The sequence below is a fragment of the Myxocyprinus asiaticus genome, chromosome 3 (assembly GCF_019703515.2).
Source record: "Myxocyprinus asiaticus isolate MX2 ecotype Aquarium Trade chromosome 3, UBuf_Myxa_2, whole genome shotgun sequence".
Classification (NCBI taxonomy): Eukaryota; Metazoa; Chordata; class Actinopteri; order Cypriniformes; family Catostomidae; genus Myxocyprinus; species Myxocyprinus asiaticus.
The window spans coordinates 62689318-62709947 of record NC_059346.1 but is presented as its reverse complement, the minus strand read 5'-3'; the positions used below and the strand labels follow the sequence as shown (position 1 = coordinate 62709947).

The 20630-nt window shown below is 37.6% G+C and overlaps 1 protein-coding gene across 2 annotated transcripts in view; it reads left to right on the top strand.

Annotated features, from left to right (window-relative positions):
- Positions 1–20630, top strand: part of LOC127425941 (astrotactin-2-like) — an 829264-nt gene that overhangs the window by 688196 nt on the left and 120438 nt on the right. For both annotated transcript variants that reach the window (XM_051672308.1, XM_051672299.1), the window contains 2 exons: positions 16460–16593; positions 19870–20018. In XM_051672308.1, the coding sequence (XP_051528268.1) occupies positions 16460–16593; positions 19870–20018 (283 nt within the window). The remainder of the gene's footprint in view (positions 1–16459; positions 16594–19869; positions 20019–20630) is intronic.

Below are 20630 nucleotides of genomic sequence, written 5' to 3'. Positions count from 1 at the left end.
TTCATGGCAATGGTATTCCCTGATAGCAATGGCCTCTAACAGCAGGATAATATGCCCTGCCACACTGCACACATTGTTTGGGAATGGTTTGAGGAACATGATGAAGAGTTCAAGGTGTTGCCCTGGCCTCCAAATTCCCCAGATCTCAATCCGATTGAGCATCTGTGGGATGTGCTGGACCAACAAGTCCTATCCACGGCGGCTCCAGATCGCAACTTACAGGACTTGAAGGATCTGCTGCTAATGTCTTGGTGCGAGATGCCACAGGACACCTTCAGGAGTCTTGTAGAGTCCATGCCTCAGAGGGTCGGCACTGTTTTGATGGCATGCGGAGGACACACAGCATATTAGGTAGGAGGTCATAATGTTTTGGCTCATCTGTGTATTTTAGAAATAAAATTCTAAAATGCACTCCTAGTTTCAAAGCAGCTTTATAGATATTACAGTTTCATTTTCTATTAATGCATTGTTTTCTTTAAAGTCTTAGGGTTATCATTGTGTAGTTTGTTTAAATACAATTGTAAATTGTGTATTAAAATAAATAATTAAATAGGTTAGTTAAATATGTTGGTTCATGGATTAACTGCAGAAGTTCACATAGATGCATTGTTCTTTGTTAGTTGGCTGTTAAAGACTTTTGTTGGCAATTCATTGATAATCTGTGTATTCCATTTTAAGAGTGTAGTCCATCATTAGACCAAGGTGATGCAGGCAGAGATCAGTGAGGTGCATCACAGTTAATCCGTCAGGTCGTTTCGGTGAGGTTTATCCTAAATTCAAGGTTCAGGCAGTGGCATATGAAGTATCCCATGTCTTATGGTTGGAATTGCCATCAGTTCATCCCCTGAAGTCCATCGTAATAGACTGAAGTGATGTCTGGCTGGCACTGGCTGCATTTAGTCATCATCACTCAGAGACACGTAGCAGTGGAGTCCGACACCAAGCAGGAACGGAGCTGGATCTGGCCGGCTCTGGTAACCTCGAGATATGAATCAGGGACAGGGAAACAAATTGAATAATATTAGCGCAGATGCAATGACATTTTTTACAGCGTTATAGATTATGATAAATGTTTCTGGTTCCGGCAGACCTAACTAAAGCAGCCTAATTGTGAGTTGATGGATAAAATTAGGTGTATGCCTAGCTAAATAGATGAGTCTTTAGTCTAGACTTAATCTGAGTGAGTGTGTCTGCATCCCGAACAGTGTTAGTCTCCCCATAGTTTGGGGGCCAAATATGAAAAGGATCTACCTCCTTTTGTGGATTTTGATATTCTAGGAACTATTAACAGGCCAGAATTTTCTGATCATAATGAAAGGGATGGAATATAGCTTGGTAGAAGGTCACTTAAATACCGCATAGCTAGACCATTCAAAGCTTTGTACGTAGTAAACAAATTTGTAAAATCATTATGAAATTTAACATTTAGCCAAAGTAACGATGATAAAATGGGGCTAATATGATCATATTTCTTGGTTCTAGTCAGCAATCTGGGTGCTGCATTTTTAACCAATAGAAGTTTATTTATTGAACTTACTGGGCATCCTCCCAGTGTCGTAATTTAGCAATATTTCTTAGGTGGAAGAATGCTGTTCTACAAACATTGGTAATCTGATTTTCAAAGGACAGATTGATATCAAATATAACACCTAAGTTCTTCACTGTTGAAGACGATGTAACAGTACATCCATCGAGAGTCAAATTATATTTTAGCGGCTTGTTTTTGTCCAATAAATAGTACCTTTCTTTTGTCGGAATTGAGTAGATGGACATTTCTGGCCATCCAATCTTTGATTTCATTGATACACTCTGCTAATTTGGAGAATTGTAAAATTTCGTCAGGTTTTGAAGAAATATAAAGTTGGGTATTGTCGGCATAACAGAGGAAACTTATTCCACGATTCCTGATAATATCTCCCAGGAGAAGCATATACAAGGAGAAAAGCAGAGGCCCTAAAACTGATCCCTGTGGCACTCCATAATTAACTTTTGTTTGGTTTGACAATTCCTCATTTGCATAGATAAAGTGGTAGCAGTATGCTATATAGGACCTAAACCATGCAAATGCAAGTCCACAAATGCCAACATAATTCTCAAGCCTATTCAAGAGAATGTTGTGATCTATCGTGTCGAAGGCAGCACTAAAATCTAAAAGCACTAGAAGTGAAATGCAGCTGCGATCAGATGATAAGAGCAAGTAAATTGTAACTCTGTTAAGTGCAGTTTCTGTAATGTCATGGGGACTAAATCCTGACTGAAATTGTTCATATATACTATTTTTCTGTATAAATGAACATAGTTGGGAGGACACTACCTTTTCTAGTATTTTCGACATAAACGGGAGATTTGAAATCAGTCTAGTATTAGCCAGTTCTACAAGATCAAGTTGTGGCTTCTTAATAAGCGATTTGATAACTGCCATTTTAAAATTTCTTGGGACATGTCCTAAGGATAGCGAGGAGTTAATATTATTAAGAAGAGGTTCTGAGATTACAGGGAATACCTCTTTTAAGAGCTTAGTTGGTATTGGATCTAACATACATGTTGTGGCTTTTGATGTTTCGATAAGTTTTGTTAGCTCTTCATGACCTTTGACAGCAAAAGATTGAAGTTGCACATGAGAAAAATTATGAGACACTGTTTTCTGAGATACTGTGACAGATGATTGCATAATTCCAATTTTATTTCCGATTATTTCAATTTTATCAGTAAAGAAAGTCATTACTATTGTGCTGCAACGGAATGTCTGGTTCAGTTGAGGCTTTATTCCTAACCAATTTAGCCACAGTACTGAATAAACACCTAGGATTGTTGTGGTTATTTTCTATGAGTGTGATCATTGTACCATGGTGCAGGGCTTTTTTCTTTAATTGAAGGGGGGCAACACAATCAAGAGTGCTAGAGAATAATGTATTTATATTTTCTGTTATTTCATCAAGTTCTTCTAGACTCTGGGGTTTACTGAGTGTATGAGATAGATCTGGAAGATTATTAGTGAAGCTATCTTTAGTGGTTGAAAGAATAGTTCTACCTGAACAATAGCATGGTGTAGATTGAGTAACATTAGCTGATCTCAGCATACAAGAGATGAGGAAATGATCTGAGATGTCATCACTCTACTGAAGAATTTCTATAGTATCAACATCAGCCCCATATGACAGAATTAAATCTAGTGTATGATTATGGCGATGAGTTGGTCCTGTCACATTTTATTTACCCCCCCCCCCACCCCCCCAACCCTTTCTCCCCAATTTGGAATGTCCAATTCCCTGCGCTCCAAGTCCTCGTGGTGGAGTAGTGACTCGCCTCAATCCGGGCGGCAGAGGACGAAACTCAGTTGCCTCCACGTCTGAAACCATCAATCCGCACATTTTATCACGTGGCTTGTTGAGTGCGTTACCACGGAGACATAGCGCATGTGGAGGCTTCACGCTATTCTCCGGGGCATCCACGCACAACTCACCACATGCCCCACCGAGAGCGAGAACCACATTATAGTGACCATGAGGAGGTTACCCCATGTACTCTACCCTCCCTAGCAACTGGGCCAATTTGGTTGCTTAGGAGACCTGGCTGGAGGTCCTGTCACATTTTGTCTGACTCCAAGAGAGTTGAGAATATCGATAAATGCTAATCCCAATGTGTCATTTTCATTATCTATGTGAATGTTGAAGTCACCAACAATTAAAGCTCTATCTACAGTAACTACAAGATCTGATAAAATAATTAGCAAATTCACCAAGGAAATCAGAATGAGGCCTGGGTGATCTATATACTGTAGCAAGGGCAAAAGACGACAGAGTTTTTTTTTAAATGTATATCTGACGGTGTCACATTAAGCATTATAAGTTCAAAAGACTTATATCCTGTCCTCTGAGTAACACCAAAAACTTCACTGTAAATTGTAGCAACACCTCCTCCTTGACCCTTCAGATGAGGCTCATGTTTATAACAATAACCTCGGGGAGTAGATTCATTTAAACTAATATATTCATCCAGTTTAAGCCAGGTTTCGGTCAAACAGCACATCCAAACTATGATCTGTAATAATTTCATTTACAATTAGTGCTTTGGTAGAAAGAGATTGAATGTTTAGTAGCCCTACCTTCATATGATATTTTAGTTTGACCGTAATCACATTTTTTCAAAATGATTTAGTGGAAGTTTTGTGTTTGGTAGTTCGGGGAACAGACACAGTCTCTATGTGATATCTAGGTGATACAGTCTCTATGTGTTGTAGTTTTTGTGACCTGTGTGACAGGCAGCTAGCAGACGTCCTGATATGGGCCCCAGTTAGTCAAATAATATCATTATTAAAACTATGAGCCAAATTACTAGAGAGGAGAGCGGCACCTTCCCTAGAGGGATGGAATCTACGTTTAGCATTAGCCAGCACTTGTAAATTTGATCTGATGTCAGATGCTCAAGCCCTGGAAATGCATTTAACAATAGTGTCTGGAGTCTCTATTTCCATGTTCCTTACAATAGAATCCCCAATTATTAGGGCTCTTTCAACATGATTCTCAGTGGGTGCATCACTGAGTGGGGAGAATAGATTGGAAACCCTAACTGGAATGGGAGAGCGATGTCGCTTTGCTGAGTGAGTATGCCGCCGAGACGTCACCCAAACACCCTGCTGCGGGGACTCTAGAGCTGGAACCAAAGTGTGTGTGTTGCTCATTGTACTACCCGCGTCCGAAACAGTGTCTACCGGCTTCTCTTTCTCACTGACCTCCACTAGCGTTCGGATGCGTGTCTCTAACTCATTAAACTTCTCCGTCAGCCTGAATAATTCCTTACATTTATCACAGCTGAATCCCTCACTTCTGATGGAAGAAGCTATAGTTAACATGTGACATGCAATGCGGGAAGAAATAACATGAGCGGATGCCATGACTTACCGCAATTGATTGTTGTTGTTGTTGGTTGTTCCTGAGCGGTGAGGGTTTGAGATCAATGCGAATCCCTCACGTAATTGTTTGTTGTTATGGTTGTTCTTGATAAGTGGTGCTTTGAGATTGATGCAATAATCTGTGTAACACAGAGGGGAAAAACAGGTGCACGCTGTAAAATGCGCGCAATTTTATAGCGATAAAAATAGAAAGCGGATGCACGTGGAAAATGCACACAGTTGAATGGTCAAAAACAGTTCCCGCTTCGAATTTGGGTAGGCACAGACCGATTTTAGTTAAAGAATGTTTGACCTAACATTGCCAAATTCACAGTAAGATTGGTCTGGAATTCCTTAAAAACTTCTGGCAACCACCCTCAACACCCTAGCAGGGGTATAAAAAGTACTCAGAAATTATAAGTAAGCGAAAGTATGGATACTGAGTGAAGTACCAGTATCTAGACAAAAACATACTTGAGTGAAAGTAAAAAAGTATTCACATTAATTTGTACTTAAGTATTAAAAAAGTAACTTTTTCCTAGCTATAATGAAATCAAGATTGGAGATTTTGTTAAATTCGATCGGTTTGTTAAGTCGCCTTTTTCTGTCTCTGACGACTTTCATATTTCTCCCCCAGTGGCATTCACAACCTGGTCAAAGAATCATGTTACAGTAACTATATTTTTGCAAAATGATTTTTGTGGCCTGTTGTAAATAACACAGAAGTTTCCTTGTGGAATGAACACTTGGCATTAAAACAGCAATGACTTTTATTCCCTTTCACTCAAATGAAAGTTAGTCGCACAAATATTTCGACATATCTGAAGCTCAAATCAGATTCGAAATTTGCAGATGGTCAGAACTCCATTCAGCAGTGTGTGACACTACATTTGAAAATGACTGAAATCTGGTCTGTCATTTGTCGGATGCCGTGAAAAGGTGGATTCAGTCCAGTAAGACAAAAGAAAATGATCTGCAAAAATGTAGTTAGTACTTTTCAAGTTTAAATAAAATTGTAAGGAGTAAAAGTACAAGTATTCCAATTAAATTGCACTTGAGTAAAGTACAAATCCCCAAAAATAATACTTAAGTATAAAACCTAAGTATTTTTACTCAATTACTTTACACCCCTGCACCCTAGAATAATGATGGCTACTTTTGCACAGGCAAGCCTAACTCACATTTTCTACAGACAAAGGCAATATCTAGTTTTATAAAGTTAGTTTAAATAAGTCCTTCACTTTTAAAAAAATAAAGGTCCAATTTGAATGAAAAAAAATTTACAAGCTGATCTCATAAGGGAATCTTTGTACGTTTCATAAACTTTTAATCCTCTAGTTCTTTAGAAGATCTTCCATGTACAGGTGCTTCTTAATAACCCATATACATCAATACCTTTTTTAATCTTCAAAGATCTCTAATATCTTTAATATCTCTACTAAGGAAACTAAACAGTGGTTTAAAGAGAGGTTTTTTTAAACCAGTGAATAACCTTTTTAAGTGTATTGATAAGGTGTTGATATTAAATGTGTGTACAGTAGTTGTAATACTTGTTTTAAAAATAAAAAATACAGTTAATTGAGATTATTGTAGAGTAGAAAAAAAAGTAGAAAAGAAAGCTAGTATAAAAACTAATCTCTTTTTTATGCATTTCGTAGCATTGTGTCTAAGACCTTGTTTCAACATTGATATCATAACATTTTGTACATCTTTAAATAACTAATAATAACATTAATGTATTAGTTATAATAACTGTAAATCATATATGAATAATATATCAGATAATTTCAGCTAATTTACAGTGGGAAGTTCTAAATATGAATTCCACAGATATTGTTTTCTTGAATATAAGCAGCACATTATATCCTCTATAATGCATATAAATGACTCATTCTGCTTCTCCAAACACACCAGCAGATGGCAGGAGTGATTTTCATTGAATCACTTACAAAATTGTGAAGATGGCAATGTGTTTCTTGACGGAGATGGACTTTGTGTGTGCAAGACAGAGAGAAAGACAGGCCAAAAGACAGATATACGACTTGAAATAATATGTTATTAATCTCGCACACGATTCTTGGTTTTACCGTATGACCACAACTTAATATTTCCGCTTTACTTAAATAAGAAGACTTCTGTTAGCAGCCACTGTATCTTCTGAGTCACAGACTTAATGAGGATATTAAATCGTGTTATGGAGCAGATTGACAGGGCTTTCTTTTCCGCATCATCCCTCTTGCTGCTGACGTCTTGAAGCAGAAGATGCCATTTACTCGCGTCTGTTGTTCTGCATTATCAAGAGACAAGAGAGTGACTCACTAACCAAATGGCCAGCTTTGGCCTGCTGTGTACCTGACAGGTGAGTACCCTGGGGATCGGACCTGCTCCATAACAATGATTCCCCCTCTAATTGCTTCTCACACTGAAGCAAGTACCTGTCTTTGTGTGTGTGTCTGGACTTTGGCAATAACAGGAGCATCGACAATGACAAAAGGCTTGCAATCGATAGCAGACGGTCCCTAGTGGGGATATGTCGATAGGTAAACAAAACGTTGCCCCCACCCTGGCAGATGAGTCGATTGGGGACAGAGCAGACTGTTGCAGCACGCTCTCAAAAGATACTGTGAGATTATGAGGATGATATTGATGTCATTGACCCTGGGGATGAGCCAGGGCTTCTTGAAGTCACATTTCTGAAACAGCCATCTGTCAATTAGCATAGCAGACACAAAGACCCACAGAACATATGTATTCAAACACAATGCTGCCACTGGCATCTTCTGTGCATTCACCTGAAGCAAAGACCAGTGCTTTACAATTGAACAGCAATGGAGATGGGGATGAGGTGGGTTTTGCAAGTAAGCAGATGTACCTGCGGCCTCTTTGTAAATCTTACTGGATCTTGGCATGTCATTTCTGTTTCCCTGTCAGTCTCACTCTAATGGAGAAACATTGGGCTCTAGTTACGGTCTTGAATTAGCCGTCTGTTTCCTTGAAAACACTGTACCGGAAAGTCCGAAAAGGATAAAACATTTTTGCAGAGCTTCTCATGTGACAGATTTAATCCTGTTTTCATCATGTTTCCCCATTGTAACAATCCACTTACATACGCACACATACATACACACTCATATTATGAAAGTAGGCAACTCGGTAATTTTAAGATTAAGGGGGTACTTTTAGGATATGGATAAGAAAGGGGAAAAATGGAACAAAAAGTTGCTTTCCAGCAGTTTTCTCCTCTTGGAATATGTTTCTAATGCATTTATATTCTGCCTTCAAACATTTACCTTAAAGCCCGAAAACATACTTTACAGCAGTACATAAATGCAGAAGTTTCTCGCTATGCAAGCTCTATATCGCATGTTGTGTATCCTGTAGTGTGTCAGAGCTAAATTCATAGCTCAACACAAGTTTGTAATGCATTCACAGTGTTATCTTCATCTTCTATGGTCAGTTTTTACTTTCAGGTCTTACTTTTATTGTCAAGGCCGAACAACAGTTTGAACAGAATCTTGTTGAACAAGTTAGAAATATGTTTATTGCTTGGTAACTGAATAATAAATAAATTTCTAACTTGAATAATTGAATAATAACACATAGAGTTAAATAGCAAAGACACATGGAGGTAACTATCATCCCATTGAGTACTGAGGTTTGTTTTCACCACAGTAACGCAAGAACGTTTATAACCTACAAAAGGACTGTGCACTTGCTGGCCAAGAATTTGCATCTTCATCTTTCTAAGGCTCATCGATGGCACAAGGGCAACAAAGGCAATCCCGTCTGGTCCGAACCGACAGAAGGTCTGCGGTGACACAAATCACAGAAAATGTTAATGATGGTTACGGGAGGAATGTGTCACAACACACAGTGCATCATACCCTGCTGTGTATGGGGATGTGTAGCCACAGACCGATCAGAGTGCCCATGATGACCCCTGTCCACCGTTGAAAACACCTTCAATGGGCACACCGAGTGTTGGAACTGGGACTTACATGATTTTAGAGAATTGAATATCTTCCCTGACATGTGTAAGCACTAACAGTGTGCATGAAGAATTGAGGATATCACAGCACGTGGGTAATATCAGAACCAGAAGTGTTTTTCTTACAAGTTGGAAGGATCCAATCCACCAGTTAAGTTTATCTTCATATTTTTTCTTCCCATAACACTTTCGTGAAAAGGTATCAAACATTTCTATATAAACTCAAATGTTTTTTGTGGTCACAATATTTCAAATTTCTTTATTTATTTTGTTGATACTGGAGAATGCAGTGCTTTGTTTACTGATGTTCCCATCCATCATGGCAGCGGGGGTTGTGTTTGATGATGTAATCAAATACTTTCTATAGTTTCAGTTCATGAAAATTTTAGTAGTTTGTTAATAAAAACAGCCTTAAGATGACCGATGTGATGTGCAGGGGTGTAAAGTAATGAATTACAAATACTCACGTTACTGTAATTAAGTAGTTTCCCCCAGGAATTGTACTTCTTTAAGTAGTTTAAAAATGTTATACTTTTACTTTTACTTGAGTACATTTTAAGTGTTGTAATTCTACTTTTAATGCGCTATTTTCCCACCGTCTGTCAGGTGTATTCTGTTGATTCATGTCTTTTATTTTGAAATTCTAGTTCCTGTTTCATGTCATGTGTTCCTGTTTCCCTAGTCATGTGATTTCTGTTTTCCCTCCATGTTCATGTGTCATGTTTTCATTGGTTTATTGTTTAATTATCTTGTTATCAGTTCTGTTTGTTCATTGGTTTATGTTCTCCCATGTCTTGTATTTAAGCCCTCATGTTTGCATTGTCTATTTGTCGAGTATTGAATGTTTTTGTCAAGTCTGGTCTGGTCTGGTCTGGTCTGGTCTGGTCTGGTCTGGTCTGGTTATAGTCAAGTTTCATGTTATGATTGCTTCATGTTTGTAGTCAGGGTTAATGGTTTTCACGGTCTCTAAATAAACTGCACTTGGGTTCTTCATCTTCACGTCATCGTCATCATTGTCAGCAGTTCTAGCATACGTTACACCGTCTGTGTTCGCTACTTCCCGTCCTGATTTTATTTTTATCTATCAGCATGATTGGCTAGGAAGAGTCTTGTGACTTCCGTCAAATCAAATCACACGTAAAAAACTTGAACGGTAGCTGCAGATCAGGTGCCAACTGATATGGATGTGGAGGATGCCTCAAACACATTTTCAACACCTGAACATCACAGCCGCACCTGAAAGGGCTTTTCACAGTGAAAAAGGCCAATTGCTTGGTTGTGTCATGTGAGTTTAACTTGCTCAAGCCTGATATCAGCATTAATCCTGCCTTTAATTTGAAGAAACATATCGAGGTAAATTTCAGATTTCTGCTTACTAGATTAGCTATCTGTCACTGAGATTATTGGGTTGATGTGAGAGATTAAGGCAGTGTTATCAATAGGGCTTGGTGATAAAACAATCTTGATGTTTATCTGAAAAGGAAAAAAAAAAGAAGAGATGTCCCCGATATCGATGATAAACTTTTGAGTAATTTTCTACACTTAGACTATGTTCTACATCTAGACTAGTGGTGTTCATTACATCAGTCGTGATAGCAAGACAACCACTGGTTGGTTGATCTAGATAAAATATAAAAGATTGACTTTTTATTTGCTGACGTCTGTAGCTGCGTGCTGTTTGACTGACAGGCAGCTAATGTTTGTGCGCTAATGCGGGTACGCGCCTAAACGATCAAATACACTTCATAATTCCGCCAATGCCCATCTTGGTGAGGCATTAATGTAAACGCAGTCGGTTTGGTATAAAGTAAACATAAACAGTAGGACAAAAAGCGTATTTGCATCAAAATGTTGGACTTGAAGTGTACATGTAACCGAATTGAGCGCTGTCTAGTAGGCTATGTCATATAAAGGCTATTAATCAAACAACAATAACACGGAAACAAGAAAACCACTTTAAAAGTATTAATGTAATAGAATAAAACAGTGACATTTTTAATAATAATTTTTAATATTTTTTTTTTTAATAATACCGACCCCTGATGTAGAGACTGTGTTAATTTGATAAAATGTTTTATAATTATGCTTAGCCTTTATCAAGTTTGGATGAAAAGTATATTACTGATAGAAAAGTATTAACATTTGTAGAGCAATACTTCAGGCAGAACATTCCACCAGTCACAAACTTCAGAAAATTGTGCATCATGCATTACAATGAGAACACAACTATTGCTGGGCTTAAAAGATACAAGAACTAAATAAATGTGGAACATTATATCTCAAAAGGAGGACAATGTGGTCCCCCATGTGCTACTTAAAGAAATAGCTCACTCAAAAATGAAAATTCTCTTATTTACTCACCCTCATGCCATCCCAGATGTCTGACTTTCTTTTTTCAGCAGAACACAAATGAAGATTTTTAGAAGAATATCTCAGCTCTGTAGGTCCATACAATGCAAGAGAATGGATGCCGAAATTTTGACACTCCAAAAAGCACATAAAGGCAGCATAAAAGTAGTCTGTATGACTCCAGCGTTTAAATCCATGTCTTCAGAAGAGATATGATAGGTGTGGGTGAGAAAAAGATCAATATTTAAGTTCATTTTTGCTAGAAATTCTTCTCCCTGCCCAGTAGATGGCAATATGCATGAATAATGTAAATCACCAAAAAACAAAAGAAGAAAGTGAAAATTAAAGTGGAGATTGACTGAGCAGGGAGGAGAATTTATAGTAAAATTTGACTTAAATATTGCTCTGTTTCTCACCCAACCTATCATACTGTATCTCATCTGAAGACATGGATTTAACCACTGGAGTCACATGGATTAGGCTACTTTTATGCTGACTTATGTGATTTTTGGAACTTAAAAATGTTGGCACCCATTCAATTGCATTGTATGGACTAAAAGAGCTGAGATATTCTTCTAAAAATCTTAATTTATGTTCTGCTGAAGAAATAAATTCTTACACATTCGGGACAGCATAAGGGTGACTAAATGATGAGAGAATTTTCATTTGTGTGTGAATTATTCCTATAAAGCCCGATGTGGCCCCTGTACCAAAAAACTGCTCTACCCCCTCTATTGTGTGGGACACTTTTTTTAGTGTTTTTTTTTTTTTTTTTGTTTGTTTGTTTTTGCCTGCATTCCTTGCATTGTTTTGAACGTGTTTTATGCGTAACAATAACTCTCTCTGTCGGCATTAAGGGAAATTTAAACATTACACATAAACTGATTTTAATGTAATTGTTTCATACCTTATGATATAAAATGGGGATCACTGTATTGAAAATAACTTTTTCATCTTTTCATTTCTGTAATCACGTTGCCCTTTTTATTTTTTCCATCAGATTCATGTAGTGTTTACAGTATCATAGATAAGTGATGTATTTTAAAAGTTGTCAGTCACAAACACCTATAAAATACCTATATTTTTTATTCTTTCTGGCAAACAGCCATAAAAGGGAATGTAAAGTACAGTATGTATGCTACATTTTTAAATTGCGGCATCAAGTTTTTATTATAAAGGGGCATAGCTTTTGCAACTCAGTACTCAATACTCACTACTCATGAGTACTTTTAAATGAGCTACTCTTTTATTCTTACTTGAGTAGTTTATAGGACAGGTACTTTTACTCTACTCAAACTAAATTTTTTAAGAAGTAACAGTACTTTTACTTGAGTATTATTTTTCAGTACTCTTTCCACCCCTGGAGATGTCTGGCCATACATAAAAAGTTCAGATGCAATGTGATGCGGTGAATACCAGTGGAAGGGAAGACACGTGATCCGTTTCCTGCCAGATACTGTAGTCGATTGTAGGCAAGATGGAGAAAAAATTGTAACAGTTTCAGAAATTGTAAACATTGCAAGTGAGTTTATTCATGCATTGATAATTGTTAATCTTGTTCATGATATTATGCATTATGCACTGCTGCAATTCATAAACAATGAACAGCTTTCCCCTATAGAACGTTAAAGAGTCAAGAAAACTGATTCGGAATGGAATGACATCATATTTTTAAACAATTGTGGTCATACTTTCAATAGCTATGGCTTTTGTCAATTAAATCAATGCTAGTTTACATTTTCTTTAGATCCATTGTTACGCTGATATAAATCAATGAGGTCGTGACCAACAATCAGCATCAATGGTGGCCCTTAAGGGACGTACTCAGTACCAACATTGTTATGTCGTAAAAGCATTTTGTCCCCAAACTGTCCTGCATCATAATGACTCATACTGCCAAACATAAATTCCCCTCCAAATTTTGCTTATAGACTGCTCTGACTCAAACATAAAGTTCTAACTTTTTTTAAGTTGCTGCATACTTGCTCTGCAAAACTTCTTAAAAGCCAGTCCCAGGAAATGAACAACTTAATGGCTGGAGTGTGATTTTTAGTGTGTGTTTTGGAGATAGTCTTTGCTATAATTGAGTGTATGGCTGCTTATTGGAAGTCATCTTGTAAATCTGATTAAAACTGCTCAACCAGGGAATTGCTGTCTACACATTCAAAGGTGCATCCAATTCAATCACGCTACAGTCTCCGTTCAAAAAGCAATGGATACTGCTCTTATAAGTTGGCATTAAACCCCAGCCAAGCTGCTGACCAAAATCAATTTTCCAGGGAATGCTATACCCATGGATTTTGCTACCCATTCAAATAGATGAAGGAAGCAAATCAAATCAGCTTATAGGCAGCAGTGAGCCGATTTGCTGCTCTTCAACCGATGTGCACTATTATTTGCATTCCTTGTATCCCCTCGTGAACCTCAGGTTCAATCGAAGGCATATCTCCCTTCCTGGAAGACGGTTATAGGTGTTCCTAGAAACAAGGACATTTCCTTCACTACATTAGACTGAATGATCGGAATGACCTGTTCACTGAGGTTTTGGGTCATCAGATGAATCAATTCCTCTGCCCAGCTGGCTAATATTTGCACATATCAGACACTGATTGGGGACAGTAATAGGGTGAGCTCAGATGAGCAAAACAGATAATAACATTTAGAGGTCGTGGTCGCTCCATTTCTTGTTATTTAGGATGTGTTTCTCTGAAGTCTAGAGAGCTAAGAGGATTTAAGGTCATTGACTTATACCTAAAGACAAACATGCTTGGTAAACACACAGATTTTATTTGTTCTACCCTTAAAATTCTATCCATTTACCAAATTACAATGTGTGTATCCTTTGGGCATTCCTCAGTCTTACTAGTAAAGTCTTCAAAAGCCTCGGTTTGGACTCTAGAAGCCTCCTGGCATCCCTACTGATCTACACCAGAGATCCGCTTACAGTTCCCCAAAAGTCATATCACTCTTCTTCTTCGCCTGACCTCTGGTAGTACCCCTCCACCCCCCTCACTCATTACACACACACATACAAACACTCCTTCCCCTCCCCCTAATTACATTCCCTGTTTACCCAGTAGAACTGGCTTAGGTTACTCTGCAAACATAGCCATAATTGGTTTGTCTATTTTTCACATGTGCAGTTGAGCAGTCAACCGTGGTTATTCTAGGAAACTGCTTGTGGTAAATGTGTGTGCACGTTTGCGGCTTTCTGTTTGTCTATGAGTGGAGGTGCACTCAATGCCATGATACTTCATGTTGCATTTTCTGATCATCTGTTTCCCATTTCAGAACACTTTTTTTTTTTTTTTTTTTTTTGTAATGGGCATATTTCTTAAACCATTCATTTTCTTTCTTTCAAGCAGCACATTGTAAGCTGTTTCCATAGAGTGTACTCATGTATTCCCAGCCAGCATTCACACCAAAATTTGCTCTACCTACACCTCCAAACATATGTGATTTTTGGAGCTCTACTTCTGTTGGTTTCTCAAACTGCAACGCTGGGGGTACAAATATTGAAAATGTCAAACAAACTGTTCCCCTTGTGATCCTCATAACATGTAGTGGTGCTGTCTAATATGGTTTACAATTGATTCTGAATCATTTGGATGGCTCCAGCATGGACTGAATCGTTGAAACAAAATCTGCAAATGTATGCTTTTGTTTGCAGAGGATGTATAAGGTCTTAAGTTCAACACCTGCATGAGCTGCTTGCGACCTACTCTGTACTGCACAACACTATTATGCCATGTGCCAGGACTGACACTGCATAAAGAGTTTTGCACAGATTCCAGACTCATCATTAATTAATTATTTTGTTTTCTTTCTATCAAGTTCTAAATTAAAAGAGAAAGCCAAATAAGATGAGGTAGCTTTCATTTGTCGAGACCATTGGAAAGTAGTCATTACTTACTGTATATAGATATTTTTTGTTGAATTTACAGCAAAAAATAATTATATTTATTATAATTATATTATATTATAATTATATAATTACATTACTATTTAAAATGACTCAAATTTTGATATAGATTTTGGCCATACCACCTGCCCCTAGTTTGTACATACCTCTCCATTCACTTTCTTTTTTGTCTGCCAGGCATCTCTCATGCAAGTCATTATACCGCAATATATTGCAGTCTTTCCCCTCCATTGCTCTGCTGCTGATATAACATCTCATTCATCAAGGTCGTTTAAAGAGAGTTGCCTGTGCGTATATAAGGGGTGAGGTATGACATCCAGTAAGCTGATGATGCTATCATTGAGAGGGGCACTTCCTCATGACTGTCTACTGGATATAACTAAGGAGGCCTGTAATACCTGGAGAAAGCTGTCCATTAGCATTCCCATTCATCTCAATGGCAGTTGTTCAGCTGGTGCATGACTCAACGGAAGTACACAGTGGAATTGTGCTATCTTTGCTTATGGCACCACAAGAATGTGAATAGTACCAAGCCTTTCAATTGCCGCTATCTTGAGCTATGACATCAAAGTCAGCAGACACGGAAAAATAAAAGTTCATCTCAAGCTTTAATGAGCCTTCCAAATAATAATAATAATATAAAAAACACTGGTCACTGGTCAAATATATACTATAATATAATGAAATTATGAATAATGGTGAATGACCCCCATAATGGTGCAGTTACAGCATCTACCAGCAGGGGCTAACTGGACAATGCTAACTAGCCAAACCTTGACCCCTTGGCTGTAACCTAATGTCAGTGCCAGTCCTATACTGTTTATTTGCTGGTCTTTTTTACAGTGGTTCTGCTTAGATTGAAATTCATATTTTCATATTGGCAGGTTCTGGTACTGGTATTTTATTCCAAGGTGAATGTCTAGGAAGAAATAATATTTCATTCTGGTGAGTCAGAAGAGACACAAGCTCTTGTCTCAATGTGTACCATCACTCTGCTATGTCTCAGTTACCCTCTCCTTCTCCGCCTCATGCTTGTCCTATTATTGCCCCTGAGACAGAGTCTCCTGACACTCACACGTGGGCTGACCTTTTTTGGTACAGTTTCCAATTAAATCTTGACAGGTTCTTGTCTGAACAAAGTGCCCTGAGAAGCCCTTAGTCTGTGTAACTTCACAGAGATACACCACTTTTCAAGTGGAGGTGGTAGAGCCTGTTGTTGGCGACTTTGAGGTGACTCATTGCATATGATGGAAGGACGTGGTTCATGGAGATAATTGCATTTCTCTCACCTGTGCCATTTATTTTGCAGGCCTTCAAAAGTGCCACGATGAGCTCATACTGGTGTGCGGGGAAAGGTGATGTCATTGAGAACTGGTGCCGCTGTGACCTGACTGCTCTTGGCAAAGACGGTCTGCCCAACTGCAGTCCCCTGCGACGGCCCGTGTAAGTTACCCTGACCCTACCACTTGGGGCCCTGATGACGCTATTACTGGAATTCTTGTACATGCAATATTTGATTCATGGGGGCGCATGTTGGCCTTTAGAAGTATTCTTAGGCATGATAGGCACACTTCCAATGGTACGGAGCCCTTTAGAGTACAGGGAGAATTTTATTTTGCATTTCCTCACAATAAATTTTGCATTCACTCGCAAAATGTTTTGCATTCCCCTTGTGTTATTTTGAGTTCCCTCGCAATACCTTTATCCATCCTTTGCAGAATTGACTATGGTTTTACTACAGTAACCTTAGTTTAACTGTGGTATTTGTAGTAAATCCATAACTACACAATTTACCATAGTTTGACTAGAGTAACCATATTTTAATCATGATATTCATAGAGAAACCATTGAAACAATCAGGGATTCAGCGTAACTGAAAACAGTAACAAAGTCCAGTTCAATTGTTCCGGAGTGATAACTTAAAGGAATAGTTCACCCAAAAATGAAAATCTGAAAATAATGAAAATATTCGACAAATAAAGTTCTTCTAAACCCAAACGATTGATTATTTTTAGAAACAAAACAATACTTATATACTTTTTAACTACAAATGTTCACTTCCGTACATCTCTGTGACGCGCGCTCATGTGAGGGATGACGTAAACTCATTGGTAAGGTCACGCATCACGTGGAGGAGGAGGTAGGAAGTGCAGTAATTGCTTTTTATCACTTAGAGGCAAGAGGCAAGCCTCTTATTCTGAGCGTGTTTTACCAGACCAGGGCCCCCCTTTTTTTTTTCTTGAGAGATCTGGTAACACTGCAACTTGTATCACCCACCCTTATCCCAGAGTACAGTAATTTTATTTAAGGAATGTTTTTAACCATTCTTTAATTTAATTCTAACCAGTTACCAATTGGAAAGGAGGAAGAAGAACACTGGAACTGAACGAAAAATACAGTTTCTGCTCAGAATGAACCAAAATGAAAAACTTTTCGTTTTTATTTCCTGGAAATAATACAGGAAAACCAGAAAAATGTTTGTTTTTTATTTATTTATTTTAACATTGTTACTACTGCTGTACTATAGTAGCACCATGGTTAAAATGGTTTTTAAATCCATGGATTTCACCCAAAAAACATGTCTTTATAAAAACGAACCATGGTTTCGCTACCTGTATATTAAATCTGCAGTAACCATGTAACAATTTTTGTGGGAAGAGCTATGGTTTTAAAAACCATGGTACATGTATGAAAAATTAACCATGGTGTTACTATTGTAAAACTAACTTTTTTTTTTTTGTTTTTTTTTTGGCAGAATAGTTTTTATTTTATAACCATAGTTTTGGTTTTGCTGTATTATTTCTACGGTTTTAGCATAAAAATCATCATTAAAATATGTTTGGTTATGGTTTTACTATAAATATCATAGTTCAACCATGGTCACTGTAGAAAAATCATAGTTAATTTTCCATAAGGTATGGATAAAGGTATTGCTAGGGAATGCAAAACTTTTTGTGAGGGATTGCACAACTCTTTTAGAAAATAAATTCCCTTCCTGTCCTCTAAGGGGCTCTGTACACCAGTAGGGAGCAAAATGATGCTGCCTTATATCAGGGTTTGGCCAAATTCTTAGGCAGCATCAGATGTGTCCAACATGACAGACAGAGTCAAAAGAATTGTTGATTATACATATTTTCAATTTTATTCAGTACTAAAAACTATCAATAAAAATAGTTCCAACTAATTAAAAATGGACTCACCCAATATGTGTGGATTATAGGTATTTTCTGTGTTTATTAGATTAAAGCACTGTTAGCATAGCAACATGCTAATGCCAAACACTAATGGAATAAACTATAAATGTTAGCTTGAAGATTGCTATTTGTATGATGCACATGAGTGACCAAAAAAGAAATGCTGCCTATGTACAGCATTTCAAATTACTTCAAAGTTACTTATCACGGTTAGGAGGTTGCCTTAGAAGGCCTATGCAGACAGTGAGGATGATCACTATGTTTTGGAGCAGACTCAGTGTCTTCAAATGAAATATACATATGTATACAAATGATACTGATGACTGTTGTTGTCAATGAAGATTTATCAAGGTTATTGCAAAATGTTACATAAAATTTAGTTTTTACAATGCTGAGTGACATTTGTGACAAAATTAATCTACTTTGTGACTTGATTTTCACGTGACATTGGCTCTATTCCAAATTGTAGTGAGCTAACTTGCTGTCTACTGTCTACATTGGCAGCAAACTTCCAAGGCAGCATCCTAATTGAAATGGAACAATAACAGAACCAGATCAGAATGTGTTGAGTTCTCATTAATAAGGAGCCGTTGTGCAACAGAATGCAAGGGTCTTGAGACACATTTTTCAATGTCAAAAATTACTAAAACTACATTTAAATTGACAGTGTCCTAAAAGTGTACCAGTGAGATGCTCCAAAAGTGTTCATCTGACGCATTTGTACATAGACCAACAATTAAGCCGGGTTCACAATACAATTTTGGCATCTGAGACAAATTTCGGGATCGTAAAAAAAAAGTATCTTGTCATAGGGCAAAATCAGCAGTCAATCTGGAAGATTGGGAACAAAGTCTTGGCTAGAATGTGTATTGTACAGTCAATGTTGCACAGTGTGCCATGGCTTTTACCCAAAATCTTGCTGGGGTTATATCATACAATCTGACAAGCAACAATCATAAAGGACATCGTACCATGTTCACCCAGCTTTAAAAAATTGTGCAGATGGAACGCAAGAATACATCCTGTCAGAACAACCCCTAACAGTCTACCTCGAACAGATTGACAAACTAAATTGCAAAATGGCTTGCTGTGGACCATAGACCATTGATAGGCTTATGTCCAACAATATGGAAATAAACAAATAATATATTGATTTCTAAAGCCACATTTTGTATTCAAAAATAAAAATCGTATCAATGCGTTACTACGCAATAATTCCACAATGTAATGTATTTTTATTTTTTTTTTTTAATAATCCAAATTATTATTTATTATAGATATTATATTATATTTATAATTATTTGAATTTTTATAATTTGAATTATTTTTATTTGGGAGGCCTTTCTCAGGAAATATTGATATGCAATTAATTGTGTCAATACAGCCTTCACTTCAGGGACCTGCCTATAATGCCTTCAAATGCTGCCTATGTAGGCAGCACACTAGGTTTTGGAACAGAGCCATTCTGTCAAACCCTAGTAACATTCATGACACAATGGAATATGGTGTTTTGTTATCTTCACAGGTTGAGACTAGCTCCCCACCTGGAACCATCTAGCACAATGGTGGCAGTGGAGTGGATCGACGTGGAACCCCTAATTGGCTACAAGGTTTCAGATTACATCATTCAGCATAAGCGGGTGGAGGACCCTTCGGAAGCGGAAATCTACACAGGTAAGCACAAGGTTTACAGGTTATACAGATTGTTGCAGAGCAGGGCAACTTTTTTAATACAGTTTTAAATAAAATCTGTGCCAAAACAACTTTATATGATGTTGAAGGTGCCAAATTAGTGGGAACTACATCTCATTGTATTTAAGTGCATATAATGTCCTGGCATCATTTAAGACTGTTTTTTTTTCCTACACAGCCTTGACTGTTGCGCATAGACTGAGATATTTTTAATTTTCACTACTTTGTCTTTGGTCTAATGGACCATCTACAATCTAATGAGATGGTTCCAATCACTTAGATGTGAATGTATTATTCTTACGTCTGTGATCAATTTGGAAATCTAATTTCCCAGTGCTGGGAAACTGCAGTTCCATCAGAGCTCTGCAGTGACGTTGTCCTCGTAGCCCTCAGTCAGAGTCTGAAATACATAACTGATAGTCTTGTCGATCTCGTCAAATCTCGTTAAGCTCCTATGGCACAGCGATTTCAGGGTCACAGGACCGGATGCAGATATGTATGAGTAAAAAGGAGATGGGTTACTAACAGCTTCTGTAATTGCCAGTCATAGCTAGTGAGACAGACCTTGGGTGAGAAGAATCTAATAACATAAGA